The sequence below is a fragment of the Parasteatoda tepidariorum genome, chromosome 9, assembly GCF_982258835.1.
Source record: "Parasteatoda tepidariorum strain Cologne lab strain chromosome 9, Ptep-v5.0, whole genome shotgun sequence".
Lineage (NCBI taxonomy): Eukaryota > Metazoa > Arthropoda > Arachnida > Araneae > Theridiidae > Parasteatoda > Parasteatoda tepidariorum.
In genome coordinates, this window is record NC_141763.1 from 2,873,906 (window position 1) to 2,890,099 (window position 16,194).

Sequence of the window (16,194 nt, forward strand, 5' to 3'; positions counted from 1 at the left end):
AGAAATGAAATAAGAATACCTAATTGTGTCTAGAGCTCTGAAAAGCTGGATGTAGCTAACATCAAAACCTGCTTTTGGATGCGTTATCGGAAAAAAAGATTTGAGAAAAAGATTAAGTTCTTCAATTAAAAAAAAAATCAATACATAAACTAAGTATGTTAAAAAGAATAAAATAGCTTAAATAAAAAAAGAACATTGGTTAATTAGATGCTACTTTTTTTTAGATTTTACTTATCGCCTGATCTTTGATTGCCTGTAGAAAATAAAAAAGAAAGTAAGTAATTAATTAATTGGTATATAAAAATATTGTTTCAAGCTGAAAGGCATACATTGACACATTTAATAAAGCTAAAATAATTGCACAATTTTTATTTATTTTTTATTATCTTCAGTTCTGTAAATTAAGCAAATTATTATATTATGCAAAACATGATTTCATAAGTTTATCCCATCAAGCTAAAATTTAAGCATCATCTAGTTCTAACTCATGTTATTCATAGTACACTAAAATCAAACAATTTTCACAATTACTCTGATTTTTAATATTTAACATGATATTTTTATTTCAACTACTATTAATTTTAAACTATTCAATTTTATAGAACCATTTTTCAAAAGCCTAATTAAACAAAATAAACATGTGGTTTCAGATAATTTAAGAAGAAATACTAAAACGGTGACAAAACCTTTACATGCTATTGATCTTTAAGCTTACTTTACATAATGAGTAAAAATAATGAACTAAGTGTATGCAATAAATGTGGCTCTTGATCAAACAGAGCTATACGCAAGCAAACATCAGAGATGTTATCTCTTAATGTTTGAAAAAGAATTGTATACAGATTAATTTGTAGCAATATCTAATGTTGAAACAATATTAAAAATTCACTTTTTAAATGACCTTCCCAAACAAACTAATTGACATTTTAGGAAAACTTTTAGGCTCGAGGGAGTTCCTTTTTACACCTACTTTAAAAATTCCAAAACTCCAACACAAATGATTTTTTAGTTATAGGATTGATGCACAGTTGGACAGACACGCAAATTATTTTTTTTATTAAATAGACAATAAAGAAGCAAAAAAAATTTTTTTTTAATACTTACAATGATTATATGAGAAACACAGAACAGAGTAAGTAATATTTTAGCAAAATCCAGATACAAATCACTCCATACTTCTAAGAAGCTCTAAAAATATAAACTTAATTATTTATTTATTGATACATGAAGGAAAAAACTTGTTTTGTTTAAACATTAAAATGTCAGCTACTTAAAGAGATTAAGGTATGTTTCTATTACTTTTTTAAAAGCTGTACTGAAAAAATCAAGCTACGAATTAATTAATATTTTATATCCGTCGTTGAACTGCTGACCCACTTTTGGGTCTACGACAACTAATGCTCAACTCTGTAGCCTTGTAAATTTTGAATCAATCCAGAAGACAAGGAAACTCCTGGATCAGTACCCCCAGACGTATTGATTTGCAGACCGGCCAACCTTAGAAAATAAAAAAGCAGGAGACTCTTTCTGTATCACGACATAGCGCAATATTGAAAATTAAACCTGATTCACACTTCCTACAAGAAGTTTATTTCAAAATATATTATTTACATTACATAAAATAGACCACAATAAGATTCTGACACTGACTAATAAAGATACGTGTTCTTACTATAAAATATAAGGTTCTATAGAATTATATTAAAACATATCTTTTGATTTTTTCAAATTTAGGAAGAAGTTCAAAACTAACAAAATATGTCAATAATGAATAGAATACTTTATAAATGCATTTCTTAATTTTTTTTTTAACTGCTACTGTTTTAAAACTGCAGATGTTGCTGATTTAGCATTGTTTAAAAAAAAAACTGGCATCTATAGAAAGTGAAAAAACATTTTGCCTAATGGTGTCCAAGATATCTCCGATTTTGCCATTTTATTGGTTATTGCTGCTGTTTTGGTTCACACTCACCGTAATTTTTAGTGATGTTGCTATGGGGCAAAGTTTTTCTAAATAGATGCCCAGCATGATCTGAAGCACAAGTTGGGAAGGCACAAATTGTTGTTTTTTTCCTCTATCTTGCACTAAATAGAAAAAAGCAGGAGAAAACACCCTGAAGGCCTGAGGGCGAAGATTTGAGGCAAAGGCAGGAGACTCCTGCTAAAAGCAGGAGAGTTGGCAGGTCTGGATTTGTTGTGAGAACATGAAAGATTTTGCGACTCGACAGATTTAATGCGCATCAGTCACCACTTACTACATGGGGAGTCTTTGGCCGGGGGGATCAAACCCAAGAACTCTTGGACTACTAACCATGCTATCCCGGCCTAATTAACTCATATTGTAAAATTTAATAAAGCCACACTATTTTAACTGATAGAAGAGAAGCAAGTGGAAAATATAAAATTACAGCAAATTAGTATGACAAAAAAATATTGGTTCACTTCATTGGAAGCCATCATGACTCAAGAGTCTAATAAGTTGTGAAAAGTAGGAATGTCTGGAGAAAGCCTGAGCTCACCCCTGGATATTGAACCGTTGAAAAGGGAATAAGAGCAAATTTAATGATAATTAATATACATGTTTTATTGGGTTGATGCACAAGTTCCCGCACTTTGTTTAATTTAAAAAATTTGCGCTGAAAAGGAAATGTTTTGGCATAATCTTTTGTGTTATTCAAAAGAGAATTTTTCACTCTATAAAATAGTGTATTTCGCTTTTTGTTGACTTTATTTTTGTTACTTTTTAAAGCAATGGAGTGTCAAGTTGACAAAAATTTAAAAAAACAACTTATGCATTAACCCAATATTAATATAGGTGCCATTATAAATAAAAATGTTGATAAGTTATCTTTTTTTAATTCTCTTACTGCCTTGGTATTAATATTAGACGAAATATTTCTATTAAATCTATCATAATTAAGGTTGATTATTAAGGTCACACTAGAGCTGTGCAATCGATGACAGCAAATCCTGACAATTTATCACTGAGAACAACTTAGTCAATATTTAAAAGGGTTGAAAAAAAAACCATGAAAAGTAATTAAAATATATGCTTAGTTATCAATAAACCAAGTGAGTGAAAATAAAACAAGTGAAGTAAATTAAAACACAAATTTTGATTTTTACCTTTGTTTCCAACTCTGTTCCTAACTCTTTACATTTACGAACTAAAACACTTGTATCAGATATGCCAGTTGCTTGAAGAAATATGGCGCTGACAGAAGGATCGTAATATCCTTTTACTTCACAACTCCTCTTGAAAGTAAAAGATCAGTATTATGACGGTTATGAATGACTGTAAATTTATATTAATAAAAATATACATTTCAAGTAATTATTGAGAGCATTATTGAAACGAATTGACAAACTTAATTTTAAAAAATTTTTTATGTTTTTTAAAACAGGGTTGCCACTTAAATTTGGAAGAAAAAATTTTTTTGGCACATGTTATATGCAATATATTAAGAAGAAACACAATTATTGTTCTCCTCTGTGAGCTATTTTGGGCTAACTATACTAGTTTAAATTGCTGGTATAACTTTGAAGAAAAAGAAGGAACAGCTGAACATACTTAATGGTATAATAAATGAAATAATAGCTGAATTATTATCTTTAAATATCCCATAGATTGTTTTTTGAGAGTTCTGAATTTTTCAAAAGACAAAAATAAGAAGTAAAATTCCCAGTTTGTAAGGAAAAATTTAAAATTTACAGCATTTTCTCTGTTATTTTAGGTGATTTTTAAATTCCCTGTATTTTCCCTGTGGAGTGGCAATCCTGTAAAAAAGATATAGATTATAAATGTTTTAATAGACAAAGTATTACACAAAAAAGACAAAAAATAAAATACTAATAGTTGAAATAATGTGTGAATAAATTTTTTTTTTTAAATATGCAATCAAAACTTCATTTATTAAATGTGTTTCTCTCACTTTAAACAAAGGTTTTATTACTCAATAATTACACAAAAGGAGCCCTGTGCTTATCTTAAGAATAGGTTGAATTTTTTATGGTAAGCGTCAGCTTTTGGATGAAATAGGGTGCATAGCCAGATTTTTCAACAAAAAATAAGCATTGCCATACTTTAACTGACGATAATGATGCTCAATCAATGTTAATGTAGGGTTGCCACTCAAATTTGGAGAAAAAAAATTAACTGTGTTTTCCCTGTACATATTATACACACTATATTATGAGGAAACAAAATCATTGTTTTTGTGTGTAGCTAAATTCGACTAACTATGCTAGTCTTAATTAAAATTTTGAGGGAAAAAAAGGAACAGCTGAACAAATTTAAATAATGCCATAGTAAATGAAATAGTTTAGTATAGCTGAAATATCTTCCCTAAATATCAAATGCTCTTTGAGTGGTCACTTTTTTTTTTAAAAAAAAGACGAAAATAAAAATTGAATTCCCAGTTTGTAAAGAAAAGAATTAGTATGCTTCTCCCCCCAACAAAATTCAAGTATATCGCCTATAATATCAGAATAAAAAAATATTACATAAATCAATTTAAAAAAAAGACATTGCTTTTTTTTGTAAACACAGCATTTTTGTTATCTTACATTTGTAACCTACATCTTTGTTATTATTGAAAGTATCTTGTAGAAAGATATTAGCGCTAGAGAGTCTTTGTCGCAGAAAACCTAAAAAAATTCTGCCACAGGGAGAGTTACATTTCTACACTGACTATCTCCATCTAATGATATTCTTTGCATTTTTAAAACTACAAATAAAATTACTATACATTACACAGTGGATTACCAAACTAGTATAAATTAATAAACATTTTCTTACAGAAGTAGACTGACAAGCTTCTTCATTCTAAAGAATAAAAAAAATAACAATTAAGTACTATTCTTAATAAATTACACATTAAAAAAGATTTCATCATAACACAGCATATTAATCAGATTAGATATCACAAACTGATTAATGAGTAAAAAAAAGAACTATAAACTATAAGTACAATGAAATATTAAACTGACATTGGTAAATTTAAAGTAATTACTGTTCACTTTAGAGTTTTAAATGACACTAATAGTAAATTTCTATAATATAAAAAGCTACTTGAGATTTTCTTTAAGGAAATAATTTTGAAAATGAATAAATGTTACACTTAATTTTAAAATGACTTAATATTAACCTCAAAAATATGTTTATTCAAAGCCTCAGCAATGAGATGCTCCTTAAATTGAGATGAATTCAGGGAAGTCTTGCCAAATAATGATATCACCACAACTTTCTCATTTTTTACTTTTTCTTCCAAAAAGAATTTTCTAAACATAAAATAAAAATTATTAGTAACAATGGTTTCCAGATGAATTCTCATGTTCAGAAAATGCAATGAAAAAGTAAAACAGCATTATATAGATTTTCAAGTAGCAGCAATTTTAAACTTTTAAGAAAAATAAATTCAGTTATGAAAACTGCTTTCTTTATGGAAATGTGCACTTTTAGAAACCCATCTTCAAAGTGGAAAATACAGATAGTAGTTTTAAAAATACTTATTTTGTTAGATTAAACAAAAAATTATTATTAAGTAAATGCAGTTGTAATTTATTAAAGTGTACAAGGTTTCTTGCCCAAGTCTCAAATTTAAAAAAAAAAAATTATAATAATTTTTTTAAAAAATAAAACTTAGATCAGTAGTTCCTGAACTTTTTTGTCCCGTAGACCCCTTGCCATGTTTTTCAGTTTTGGGCAGACCCCCTGCTTACCTGATATTGATTTTTTGTAAATTCATCAACTTTAAATACATTTTTGACAGCTGGTATAGTGGTATTTACTGTGAAAGATTTAAATTTCTAACTGTAATGAAGTGTAGTGCGAAAAACTTAAGAAAAAAACACACATTAATTTTATGCATTTATTAATTAAATTCAAACTAATTTAATTAATATGTAAATGGAATAAAATAGTGCACTATAAAACCTGTACTCCGTTACTAATATTATAATTGGGGAAATAAGTTTGTATACAAAACCGTAGTAGTGTACTGCCGGTTTGCTTATTAAGTTTTCTCGTAAAAACTGAGCAACAAATCTCCCGTATCTTGTGCGCAGATTAAATTGGAGGTGTAGTTAGCTAAAGAGTTGACACACTTGGGAGGCTACAATTTACAGCGGAAAAATACTTTTTTGTTACAAAACAAAACCATACACGCAGAGAAACGGCAGCACGGGCGGAGCTGCAGGTAACTGCTAGTTTATAATAATTCAGTTTCGTATATCGAAAAATAATCCTAATAACTTAAATTTTAATAAAATTTTTACTTCATAGCTACTTTTATAAATTATGTAGAATGTAGATAGATATATATCTTCATATTATAAGGTAGTACAATGTAAGTAATTATGCATTATCAGTGCATGCTGATTAGTCCATTCATGAAATGCTAAAATTAAAAGTTACGACCTGCTTATATGAGATCCACTATCGTTGATCCCCATCTTCATTTCAATGACCCTCAATTTTTTTTTCCACTTGACATGAACATCTTGTAGGTTATCATCGATCCCTGGGGATCGATATAGACCACTTTGGAAGTCACTGACTTAGATGATCATTATTTGCCCCAGAAACAGAGTGATTCTGAATTACGTGGGGTCACAATATTTCATATTGTTAATCTATTTTTTTTTCCTTCCAATAAAGTGAGATTTTTCCAGATCAGTATCTGCTCGAGCCAACTTACATGGAATAGGCTACTAGTTTTATAGTTAAAATTGTATGATTCTGACTTTTTGTTTTTCATGAGCTATAACTTGGTTTTAAAAACTAAAGGGTAAACAATTCATACAAGACAACTGATTTAGCGAAGGCATATTATTTTCTGTTTTGGTTAAATGTAGGGGTGCAGAGCCGTGATGGCTCAGAGGATAGAGCGTTTGTCTTCTAATGCCAGCCATGGCTGGTCAAAATGAATTACGCATCCGACTTGCACAGGCCACTGTGCAGACATAAAATATCCTCAGTGGTAGACGGATTATGGGTTAAAGTCTCCTTGTAGTGAGGCTAACTGTGAAAAACCGCAAAATGATTAGTTCCATAAAATGTCCTTCAGAAATGCAAATTTCTACCAATACCAGGCATTTTTTTGTCTTCTGGATTGGGTTCAAAATTACAAAGCTATGTAGTTGAACGTTAGTAGTCGTTAACTCAAAAATTAGGCAGCTGTTCAACCACGGTTATAAAATAAAACCATTTCTGCAGAGATATCATTACAACAATGTGTCTAGAAAAAATATTAAATTTAAAAAATTTTACCTTTTAACATTGTACCATAATCATGTACCTTTTAACATTGAAAGGAAAATTTATTAAAAGTGCATAAAAAAATTACTTCAATTAAGCCTTAAAATTATAATATTTTTATGTTACAAAATTCTGATTCTTAAAAGAACTATCCTAAGGTTCTTGTTAATTGAGTTGAAACTATAGTATGACAATTTAAGTTCGTTAATTTGTGCTTTATGCTGTAGTGTACATAGCACAAAATATCACCCTCTCCTTTCTTGGAAGTATTTTGATAAGACTATCAGGTTTTCCAGATTGATAACATTCTCAGATTTTTCTGCGGTACCCTGATCAGGAACCACAATAATTATTTACATCTTTTTTTGGAAAGAATGCTTCAATATACTTCGAATCACCAATGTTTATGTTTACGGAAATTCTATTATTCTTATTCAAGATTAGAAGAGCAACAAAGAACTTTAGGACGAAATTATTATGAAGATACTGATTACGAAATCACCCCAATTTTCATTTTAAAAAATTTTCAGCAGAGATCAATAATTGAATTACTTTCAAGCAATTTAAAAAATAATTAAAAGCACGCCTTACTTTAAATCTTTATTGACTAGATCAAATAAACTAAATTCTATAGTGTTTTCATCCTCTGTTGGTGTTGACATCATAAAAATCTTCAAATATTCTTTTTAAAAGTAGTAAAATTTAAATAACCAGAAACACCTCATCGGTTAACAACAACACATCTGAAATTGCTGCAAAGAGGAAAACACTGTTTTGAAGCAATCGCCTGTTTATTTCTGCTCCAGTTATGTGTTCTTGACTGAAAGTTAACGATGGCAATTGCCTCAGTAAATTACCGAAATCAAACAACACTGGTTTTGAATTTGATTGATTTTATTGAAATTACATACATTTGCTGACTTGTGTGCTCAATATATAGTCTTAAATGTCATTGTAAAGTAGAAAATACAGATAGAACAATTCAGAGAAAGACATCACAAAGAATACATCCAGGGTTACGGCGGGATTCGAACCCGCTACCTCCACGCTTAACAGAGCGTTTGGACCGGCGATACCGCTCGGCCAGGGAGGCCCCTTTGAATTTGCAATTACAACACTCGAAAACGTAATTTGGGAATTGTTGATAATATTTTTAGTATTTGATCTAGTATTTGACTTTTATGAAATTCATTTTCTCAGGAACTATTCGATCGATTATCGCTAACATTTTTCATTTTGCCACTTAAAATTACTTTCTCTGCAGAGGATCAAAATTGTGATGGCATGTCTTCGGATCGTCCTCAGGGATGTTTCCCAGACCGTCGCCAATAGCCCATTGTGCAGCTCTAGTGCGACGTAAATCAACAACAACAACAACAACAACAACTCTAAAATGATACAAAAAATTGTATACCTAACAAGTCAAAATTTTGTCTATCATTCTTAAATAAAATTAATATTTAGTAAAAGTTATTTTTTGCATGAAATTTTCATTCAAAGACAAATTTTTTAATTGCGTGTAAAAAATTTCAATCACCTTAAAATGTTCGAGATATAGCGAAATACGAAAAAGTAAAATTCCAAACTATTTCCCAGATTGTGGCTCCCTCTATTTTGGAGATCAGAAATCAGTCGAGAAAAAAAAGTTATGTTTCTTCAGAGAATGAACATACTCAGAATTACGTTTTTGTGTCTGATTTCGTAACTTAAAATATCGTCTGCACTAAATAATTAGCATACTTAAAGTCACCCCCTTCGAACCATTAAAATTGAGTCCTAGAAGGTTAATGATTTGATTTGTTCATTTACGTCGCACTAGAGCTGCACAATGGGCTATTGGCGACGGTAACATCCCTGAGGATGATCCGAAGACAAGCCATCACAATTTTGATCCTCTGCAGAGGGGATGGCACCCCCACTTCGGTAGCCCGACGACGCCTAGAACGTTAAGATCCGATCATTAGAGGTTATTCAGGGTGGTCCGGTTATTTTTGGCGCACTGTACATTAATATGTGTACTTTAGTTTGTGTCAGTTTCATTTAATTCTGCATGTTAACTTTTTGTCATTTTTGCAATTTTTATTTTGCGATAACCAGTGTGTATCTCGAAGCACTGTTGCAGTACTATTCCCCCCCCCCCTTTTTTTTTACCGGTACCTGCATTGTAGGGAAGGCAGAATCAAAAACTATAAAAAATAATATCTGATGCACTTTTGTCAAATCATTTGAAGCTATTGAAGCGGGTTTTTTTTCTTTACTTAAGTTTGTTTATTTCTATAGCTTCTATAGCTTTCTCATTTTCCCCAAAACAACTCTAAAAATATTTTTATTTGCGCATTTTTACTTTTTCTCAGTTAAAAATAAATTTATAAATGTAGGAGAGTTGTTGTAGTTGTAGTTCATTTACGTCACACTGGAGCTGCACAATGGGCTATTGGCGACGGTAACATCCCTGAGGATGATCCGAAGACAAGCCATCACAATTTTGATCCTCTGCAGAGGGGATGGCACCCCCGCTTCGGTAGCCGCCCAACTACCTGCAAGCGATGTCGAGCACTTTATGGTAGAACAGTTTCACGAGGACCCATACCGCACACCCTCGGTCCCTACGCAGACTGATCCAAGTGATCACCCACCCGCACACTGACCGCAGCTAGTGATACTTGACTTCGGTGATTTGCTGTCTTAACGATCAGTTCACTGCGGTACCGTGTAGTTCATGAAGGAGAGCTTGCAGGCTTGTGAATTATTTTGAATAAAACTTACGAACTTTTGTAAACAATTGAAAATATTTCCATATTAAGTTATTTTCTTTTTGCCCAACCACGAAATTACCCATGTACCTACTACGTAGAGGGAGACATTAGAGAATAAATCGTATTATATGGGAACAATAAAATTTCAGTTTAAAAATAGGTTTATATAGATGGGTATTTTCGCTATTGGCAATAGTCCTATTCTCTCTCGAATCTCGATTGCTTTCAAACTTAGCTTTCAATTCGTAAGTTGTACGAGTGGATTAAACCAAAGCCACTTTTTTATAAAAATAGTTTTCGAAAGGGAAAATTAATATTATGTTCGCTATGTCTCAGAATACGTTTCCATCCGATTAAAAAGTACCAACCACACTACATCCTTAGTAATGTGCACATCAGCATAGTTATAAAATTACAGTACTGTTAAAGTAAGAAAGTGTATTTAATTCTATCAACTAATTTGCTAATAATTGTCCTTTTAGATGTCGAAAAATTAATTCTTAGATAATTTTCTAATTATATTAACACTAAACATACCAACACTTAATCTATTTCTACCACAGCTAAACAAATGAACGGACTTTATGTTTCTTGATTGAATGTCTGAAATATGGATGTTAGGAAGGATATAAACTATAAAAAAAAAATTTATTAAAATTGAGCAAAATTGTATATTGACAATTTTTATCTATTACAAACACAAAGAATAAGAATTTTTAATTCATTGTTCAACGCCTTTTTTACATATGCAGGGTGTTTCCCTTGTGCATTTTCCCCAAACATATTTCTTCTAATAATTATTATTTCGATAATTCTTATAATTATTCTTACAATTAATATTTCTTCTAAGAACTTGTGCTGCATCCATTGTTTCGACATTTTTCTGGGTAAAACTGACAGTTAGTTAGAAATGAAGTAAAGCTATCAAAATAAAATGTAAGCTACTGACCAAAACATTACGTTTTGTCATTTTTTCTGACACAAAAATGCCAATCTAAAACTTTAGGTACTTACATGAAATTTGAATTCAATGAATTTATTTAAATTCATTGTTTGATTACTGAGTTTAGATGTCATTATTTCTTTATTCAGATTAATTAGAGATTTGAAACCAAAAATAGAAAGGAAAGAATTTTTATCAATCTTTCTTTACGTATGAATGAGTTATTTTTTCTTTTGTTTCATATGCTCTAACTTCTACGCATTCATTTTTTATGCGTTACTTTTCTTATGCGCTACGTTCATACGCTACAGGTCTTAATTACTTTTGTGCATTACTTTTAAACGTTTGCTTTGATTATGCGTTGTTTTTACTGATATGCGTTTTTTCAGTTATACATTTTGACTATTTTTAAGCGTTTCTTTTCATAATGCGTAACTTTTTAGGTTTATGCATTCTTCAATTTTTTCTGCGTTCATTTTACGCTTATACTTTACTTTAACCTTCAACGCTAATACATTACGCGTTAATGCTTTACATATTATTGTTACGTGTTACTTTTATTAACTTTTTACTTTTCTTATTTTACACATTTTTTACTGTATAAATTTTCACTTATTTTTTAATGCGTTACACTTACGCTTCTTTTCGATGAGTTTTTTACACGTTTGCATTTTTAGGTTTCGAATTTTTAGTGTAGCAATTCTTTATGTTTTTCTTTAATTTCACTTAATTTTACGTGTTTTTCTTTTATTACTTTTAAGCGTTTTACATTGAATTTTATTGTTTAAGCATTTATTTTTTATGCATTACTTTTACCTGTATGCGTCATACACATTTTATTTTACACTTTAATTTTCATTATGCGTTACATTTTGGTGTTCTACGCTTTAATTTGTCGCATTATTTTTCAATGAATTTACTTTCCTTATGCTTTATTTACCAAACTTTTTATTGTATATTTAATGCATTAGCAATTTTATGCAATTGTGCTAAATCAACGCGTTTTTTTGCATTACTTTGCATTTACTTTTCCTATAAGTTTTCAAGCGTATTTTACGTGTTGCTTTTTAGCGTTATAATGTTTTTAGTGTTACATTTCCAGGGGATGCACCCACTTAAAGCTTGGGGGGGGGGAAATAAAATAAATAAAACGAATAGTTTTGGGGGGGAATTTAGACAAGAGAATTTCTTTCCTTTTTTAGTACACAAATAAAAGAAGCAACGTAGCACTATTTCGAACAAGCTAACATGGAAGGGGGAAGTTAGCAAATTATTTTTTTTTGGGGGGGGGGGATGAATGCGCCCAAAAGCTTGGGGGAGGCATTGTACATTTCATTATGCGTTACTTTTAATTTTATTATGCAGCTTTACTTTTCTTATGTGTTTTATACGCGTTACTTTAACCTATATAAAATTAAGTGTAATTATAACAATATACTTTTACTTTCTTTTATGCGTTTATTTTATTATGCGTTACTTTTAAGTCTTACTTTTTGCTATTCTTAAAATTGCACATTTCTTGTTTTATACTTTATTTTAATGTGTTGCCTCAACTTAGATTCAAAAATTTCATTTCACCGTGTACGTAACTGCGAGTTACTCTTACCCAGAGTTAACTAACTTTAACCTGAAGATATTCCCGGTTAGAGTAACCACGCATGCCCAGTAAACTGGAGTTTGCTTATTTACTTCGTTTTCTTCTTCGGTTTTTTTTTTAAATTTCTGTTCTTTTTTGTTTCTAAATTTTGATTGTTTTGAATTTCGATTACTATTATTATTATTATTATTTTGTATTTTTAACCTGAAGATTTCCCCGGTTTGAGCAACTGCGGATGCGAAGGAAATTTTTTATTTATTTATGTTTTCAAAAATAACACTTTTGATGTTCGGTTGATCTTATAATGTTCAATGAGATCAATTCATTTATTACATGCAACTATAATTTATATCAAATAAATGCTTATTAATAAATTTAAAATTTCCTGCGTTAATATCTTCTGTAGAAGATACTATATATATTTTCAAATTATTATTAGCAGTCGTTGCAGCACTTAATAATTTTTCGCTGGAAGAAAAAATCGTGAATAATACAGATTGTGGTTACAATAATTCAAATGAATAGTGTAAGAAGATTCTAAATAATTTAACTAGCTTTTATTTATTTTTCTTAAAGAAAAAAAAAACAATCGATGCTTGAAAGAAATATAAAATTTAAAAAATATAATTCATTAAGATTATAGATTTTGATAATATCCATCGAGATGATAAATCTTGTCCAAAAATAGTTTAGAGATGAACTGGCAAAATAATGTGCAATATTTAGGTATGAAGTTAACGAAAAGAATTTTAATTTTTTTAATCCATAGATAAAACTCTTAATAAATTAAATACATATTAAACATTATTAAAAATTATATATTTTAAAAATTATACTGAAATATTATGTAATCAATATAAATTTTTATCTGAGGTAACATTTAAACTACACAATAATCTGCATCAAATAACTTTGCAAATCAGGAAATTTAAAATTTTATAACCCTGAATATTTGGAAAAAATAGGATCATTTGGAAGAGATTAATTGCTTAAAACTATATGAAGTTAAAATGGGCCCGTCTTTAGTTGTCATTTTTATTACATACTACTGATATATTTTTATTTACAATTATCCAAATTAAATTTTTAAAGACATGATTTTTTTTAAATTTTGAAAGTTTTTAAATATTTGTTCCGATTATGTGACATTTTTCTTTAAAAAAAAAATTCTTATTCACCATATCCCAGACTGCTATTCTCTCTATCAACGGCAGATGGTAGCACAGTAATAGTCATTTAAAACTTCTGAATAATATGAATGATGAACGTGTTGATTTATGCTTATCTGAGCTTAGAAGTTTATTTTATACAGTTTCATTTAGAATTTTTTAAGAAAGAAAATTATTCTCAAAATGGTTTAAATTATCGATAATATGTTACGAAGGAAAAAAATAGATTAAAAATGCGAATAAGGATGAGAATGATGTTAGCATAATCCCTTTGATCATTGTGTAAAATTAAAGTATTAAATAATTGTGTGAAATAAAATTATTTTAATTGAATTTCTGTTACATTGTACATTTCTGTTACATTGTGTATTTCTGTTACATTACTATGGTTTGCTTGCGGCTTTATGATATCCATAATAATAAAATATCTAAATTCATAATAATTAAGCTTGGATCCTTTTGTTCATCAATACAAGTCAGTTAGGAAAAAGAAACATCTTTTTCATTTGTCGAGTAAAGAAGGATTCAAATTTAATTAATGAATGCAATTTTTTTTCTTTCAATAGAAAAATTGTTTTAAAAATAGTAACGAAAATAGAAAACAAACACTGTTAATAAGGTCAAGCAAGTCATCAGTATAAGTAACAACGTAAGCAACCAGCAAGTTAACTTAAGAAACCGGCAACTACGAAACTGACGGTCAAAAAATAATGAAGAATATGTTCAAAGTTTCAGGTCAAAGTTTCGCATTAAGGTCAGAGTCAACGGTGAATACTGGGGTAAGTGAATCAATTGAACAGTTGATTTTATTCAGTAAATTTTTTTCTGTTGAACCTAGTCTCAAAATGTTACTAAACATTTTTTTTAAATTTTTTTTTTATTTTGAAAGTTTTAAAAATGTTCTGAAAAACTTTAGTAGTCTAATTTTTAAATGCAAAAACTGCTTAAATTTGATAACAGGTACATAAAGAGCTTTCAATGAATAAAAATAATTACATGAAATAACGGAATTTAGCTTGATAACATGCTAGTACACAATGAGAAAAATTCTTTAACCGACGCAGATCGAACATCGGTATTCCTTATTTTCAAGCTCTCCAATTAAAAGTAAAATATATATTTTGAATTCGAAAAACAATGTATTAGTTACTGAAAAATCGGTACTTTATACTAAAATATAAAATCCAAGTATAAAATATTCAATCATATTTCAAAAATTTGATTTTATAAATTACCTGTAATAATGGAAAATTAGGGTTGATATTTAATAATGGTTGTAAAAAGATCTCCGCCCCCCCCCACCTCAGCATTTGGAAAATTTTAAAGCAACTAAGGGAACCCTTTGAGCAGTTAATTCTTTAAATTTTGTTCTATTGAACCTAGTCACAAAAGTTTACTCAAAATTTTTTGAAAGTTTTTAATTTAAACTTTAAGTAGCTTTATTAATCTAATCTTTAAATACAAAAACTTTTTAAATTTGGAAACTAGGCGTAAAAGAGCTTTCAATGAATAAAAAGAATTACATAAAATAACGGAACTTAGTTTGTTAACCTAACAATACGCAATTCCTTAACCTTTGACGCAGATGAGACACTTTAATTGCAAGTAAAAATATATTTCGGTATAATAAATCATAAAATCAGTCTAATATTTACTAAAAATCTTAAATATTCTGAAATCTAGTCTGAAATATATAATTCAAATAGTAGTTTTAATTTTTTCATTTATAATCAAAAATTTAATAAGTGATTTTGTTAATTAAGGAAACTTCAATGATGAATTACTATTTCTTAGATGTAATTAATTTCTAATAAGTGTAAATTTGTAAATTTTGAAGTGAGCCGCGTTACAAGAATTTTACCTTTGCAGCAAAAAAAAAAAAAAAAAAAAAAAAAAAAAAAAAAAAAGACATTCTCTATTTCATAACCAGAAATGATCAAAATGTTAAATATATTATTTTCATTTGTTTTGACTTTTATACTTTTTAATGAAAAATAAAAGAGTTAACACTTCATTAACTTTATTGAAAATGTGTGCACTTTAGTCAGAAGATTGCTTATCATAGTGGAGAATTTATAGAACTAAAATATTACGTTCTAATAATAATGGAAAATTAAAATTGAAATTTAGTAAAGGTTTTGACAAGGTCTCTTCCCAGCCCTTCAGCATTTGGAAAATTAGAATTCTGTAGAAACTGAGTGAACAGTTGATTTCATTTAGTAAATATTGTTCCATTTACCCTATTCATAAAATTTTAATTTTTTTTAAAGTTTTTGAAAGTTTTAAACATGCTTAAAAATTTAAGAAACTTCATTAATCTAATCTTTAAATACAAAAACGTTTTTAATTTAATAACTTTGTTCAAAAGAGATGTCAGTGAACAAAAAGAATTAGATGATTAACAAACTAAATTCCGTTATTCTTACTAATACACAATGAAAATAATTCTTTAACTTTTGACGCAGATGGGA

The 16,194-nt window shown here is 29.0% G+C and overlaps 1 protein-coding gene across 4 annotated transcripts in view; it reads right to left on the bottom strand.

Annotated features, from left to right (window-relative positions):
• The window catches only part of LOC107451159 (nonsense-mediated mRNA decay factor SMG8), an 11,440-nt gene extending 3,396 nt beyond the window's left edge, over window positions 1-8,044 (bottom strand). The window contains exons 1-5 of one of the 4 annotated variants that reach the window (XR_015428956.1): window positions 7,850-8,035; window positions 5,148-5,280; window positions 4,799-4,825; window positions 3,127-3,255; window positions 20-1,188 (exon numbers count right to left, since the gene is read on the bottom strand). Coding sequence is in view for 2 of the 4 variants with exons in the window: in XM_087150676.1 (XP_087006802.1) it covers window positions 1,105-1,188; window positions 3,127-3,255; window positions 4,799-4,825; window positions 5,148-5,280; window positions 7,850-7,923 (447 nt within the window). In the remaining 2 variants the exon portion in view is untranslated. Of the gene's footprint in view, window positions 1-19; window positions 1,189-3,126; window positions 3,256-4,798; window positions 4,826-5,147; window positions 5,281-7,849 lie in introns of all 4 variants that reach the window. The other 3 variants (XM_087150676.1, XM_087150677.1, XR_015428957.1) reach the window with 3 other exon arrangements.
• Between the last annotated feature and the right edge of the window lie 8,150 nt (window positions 8,045-16,194).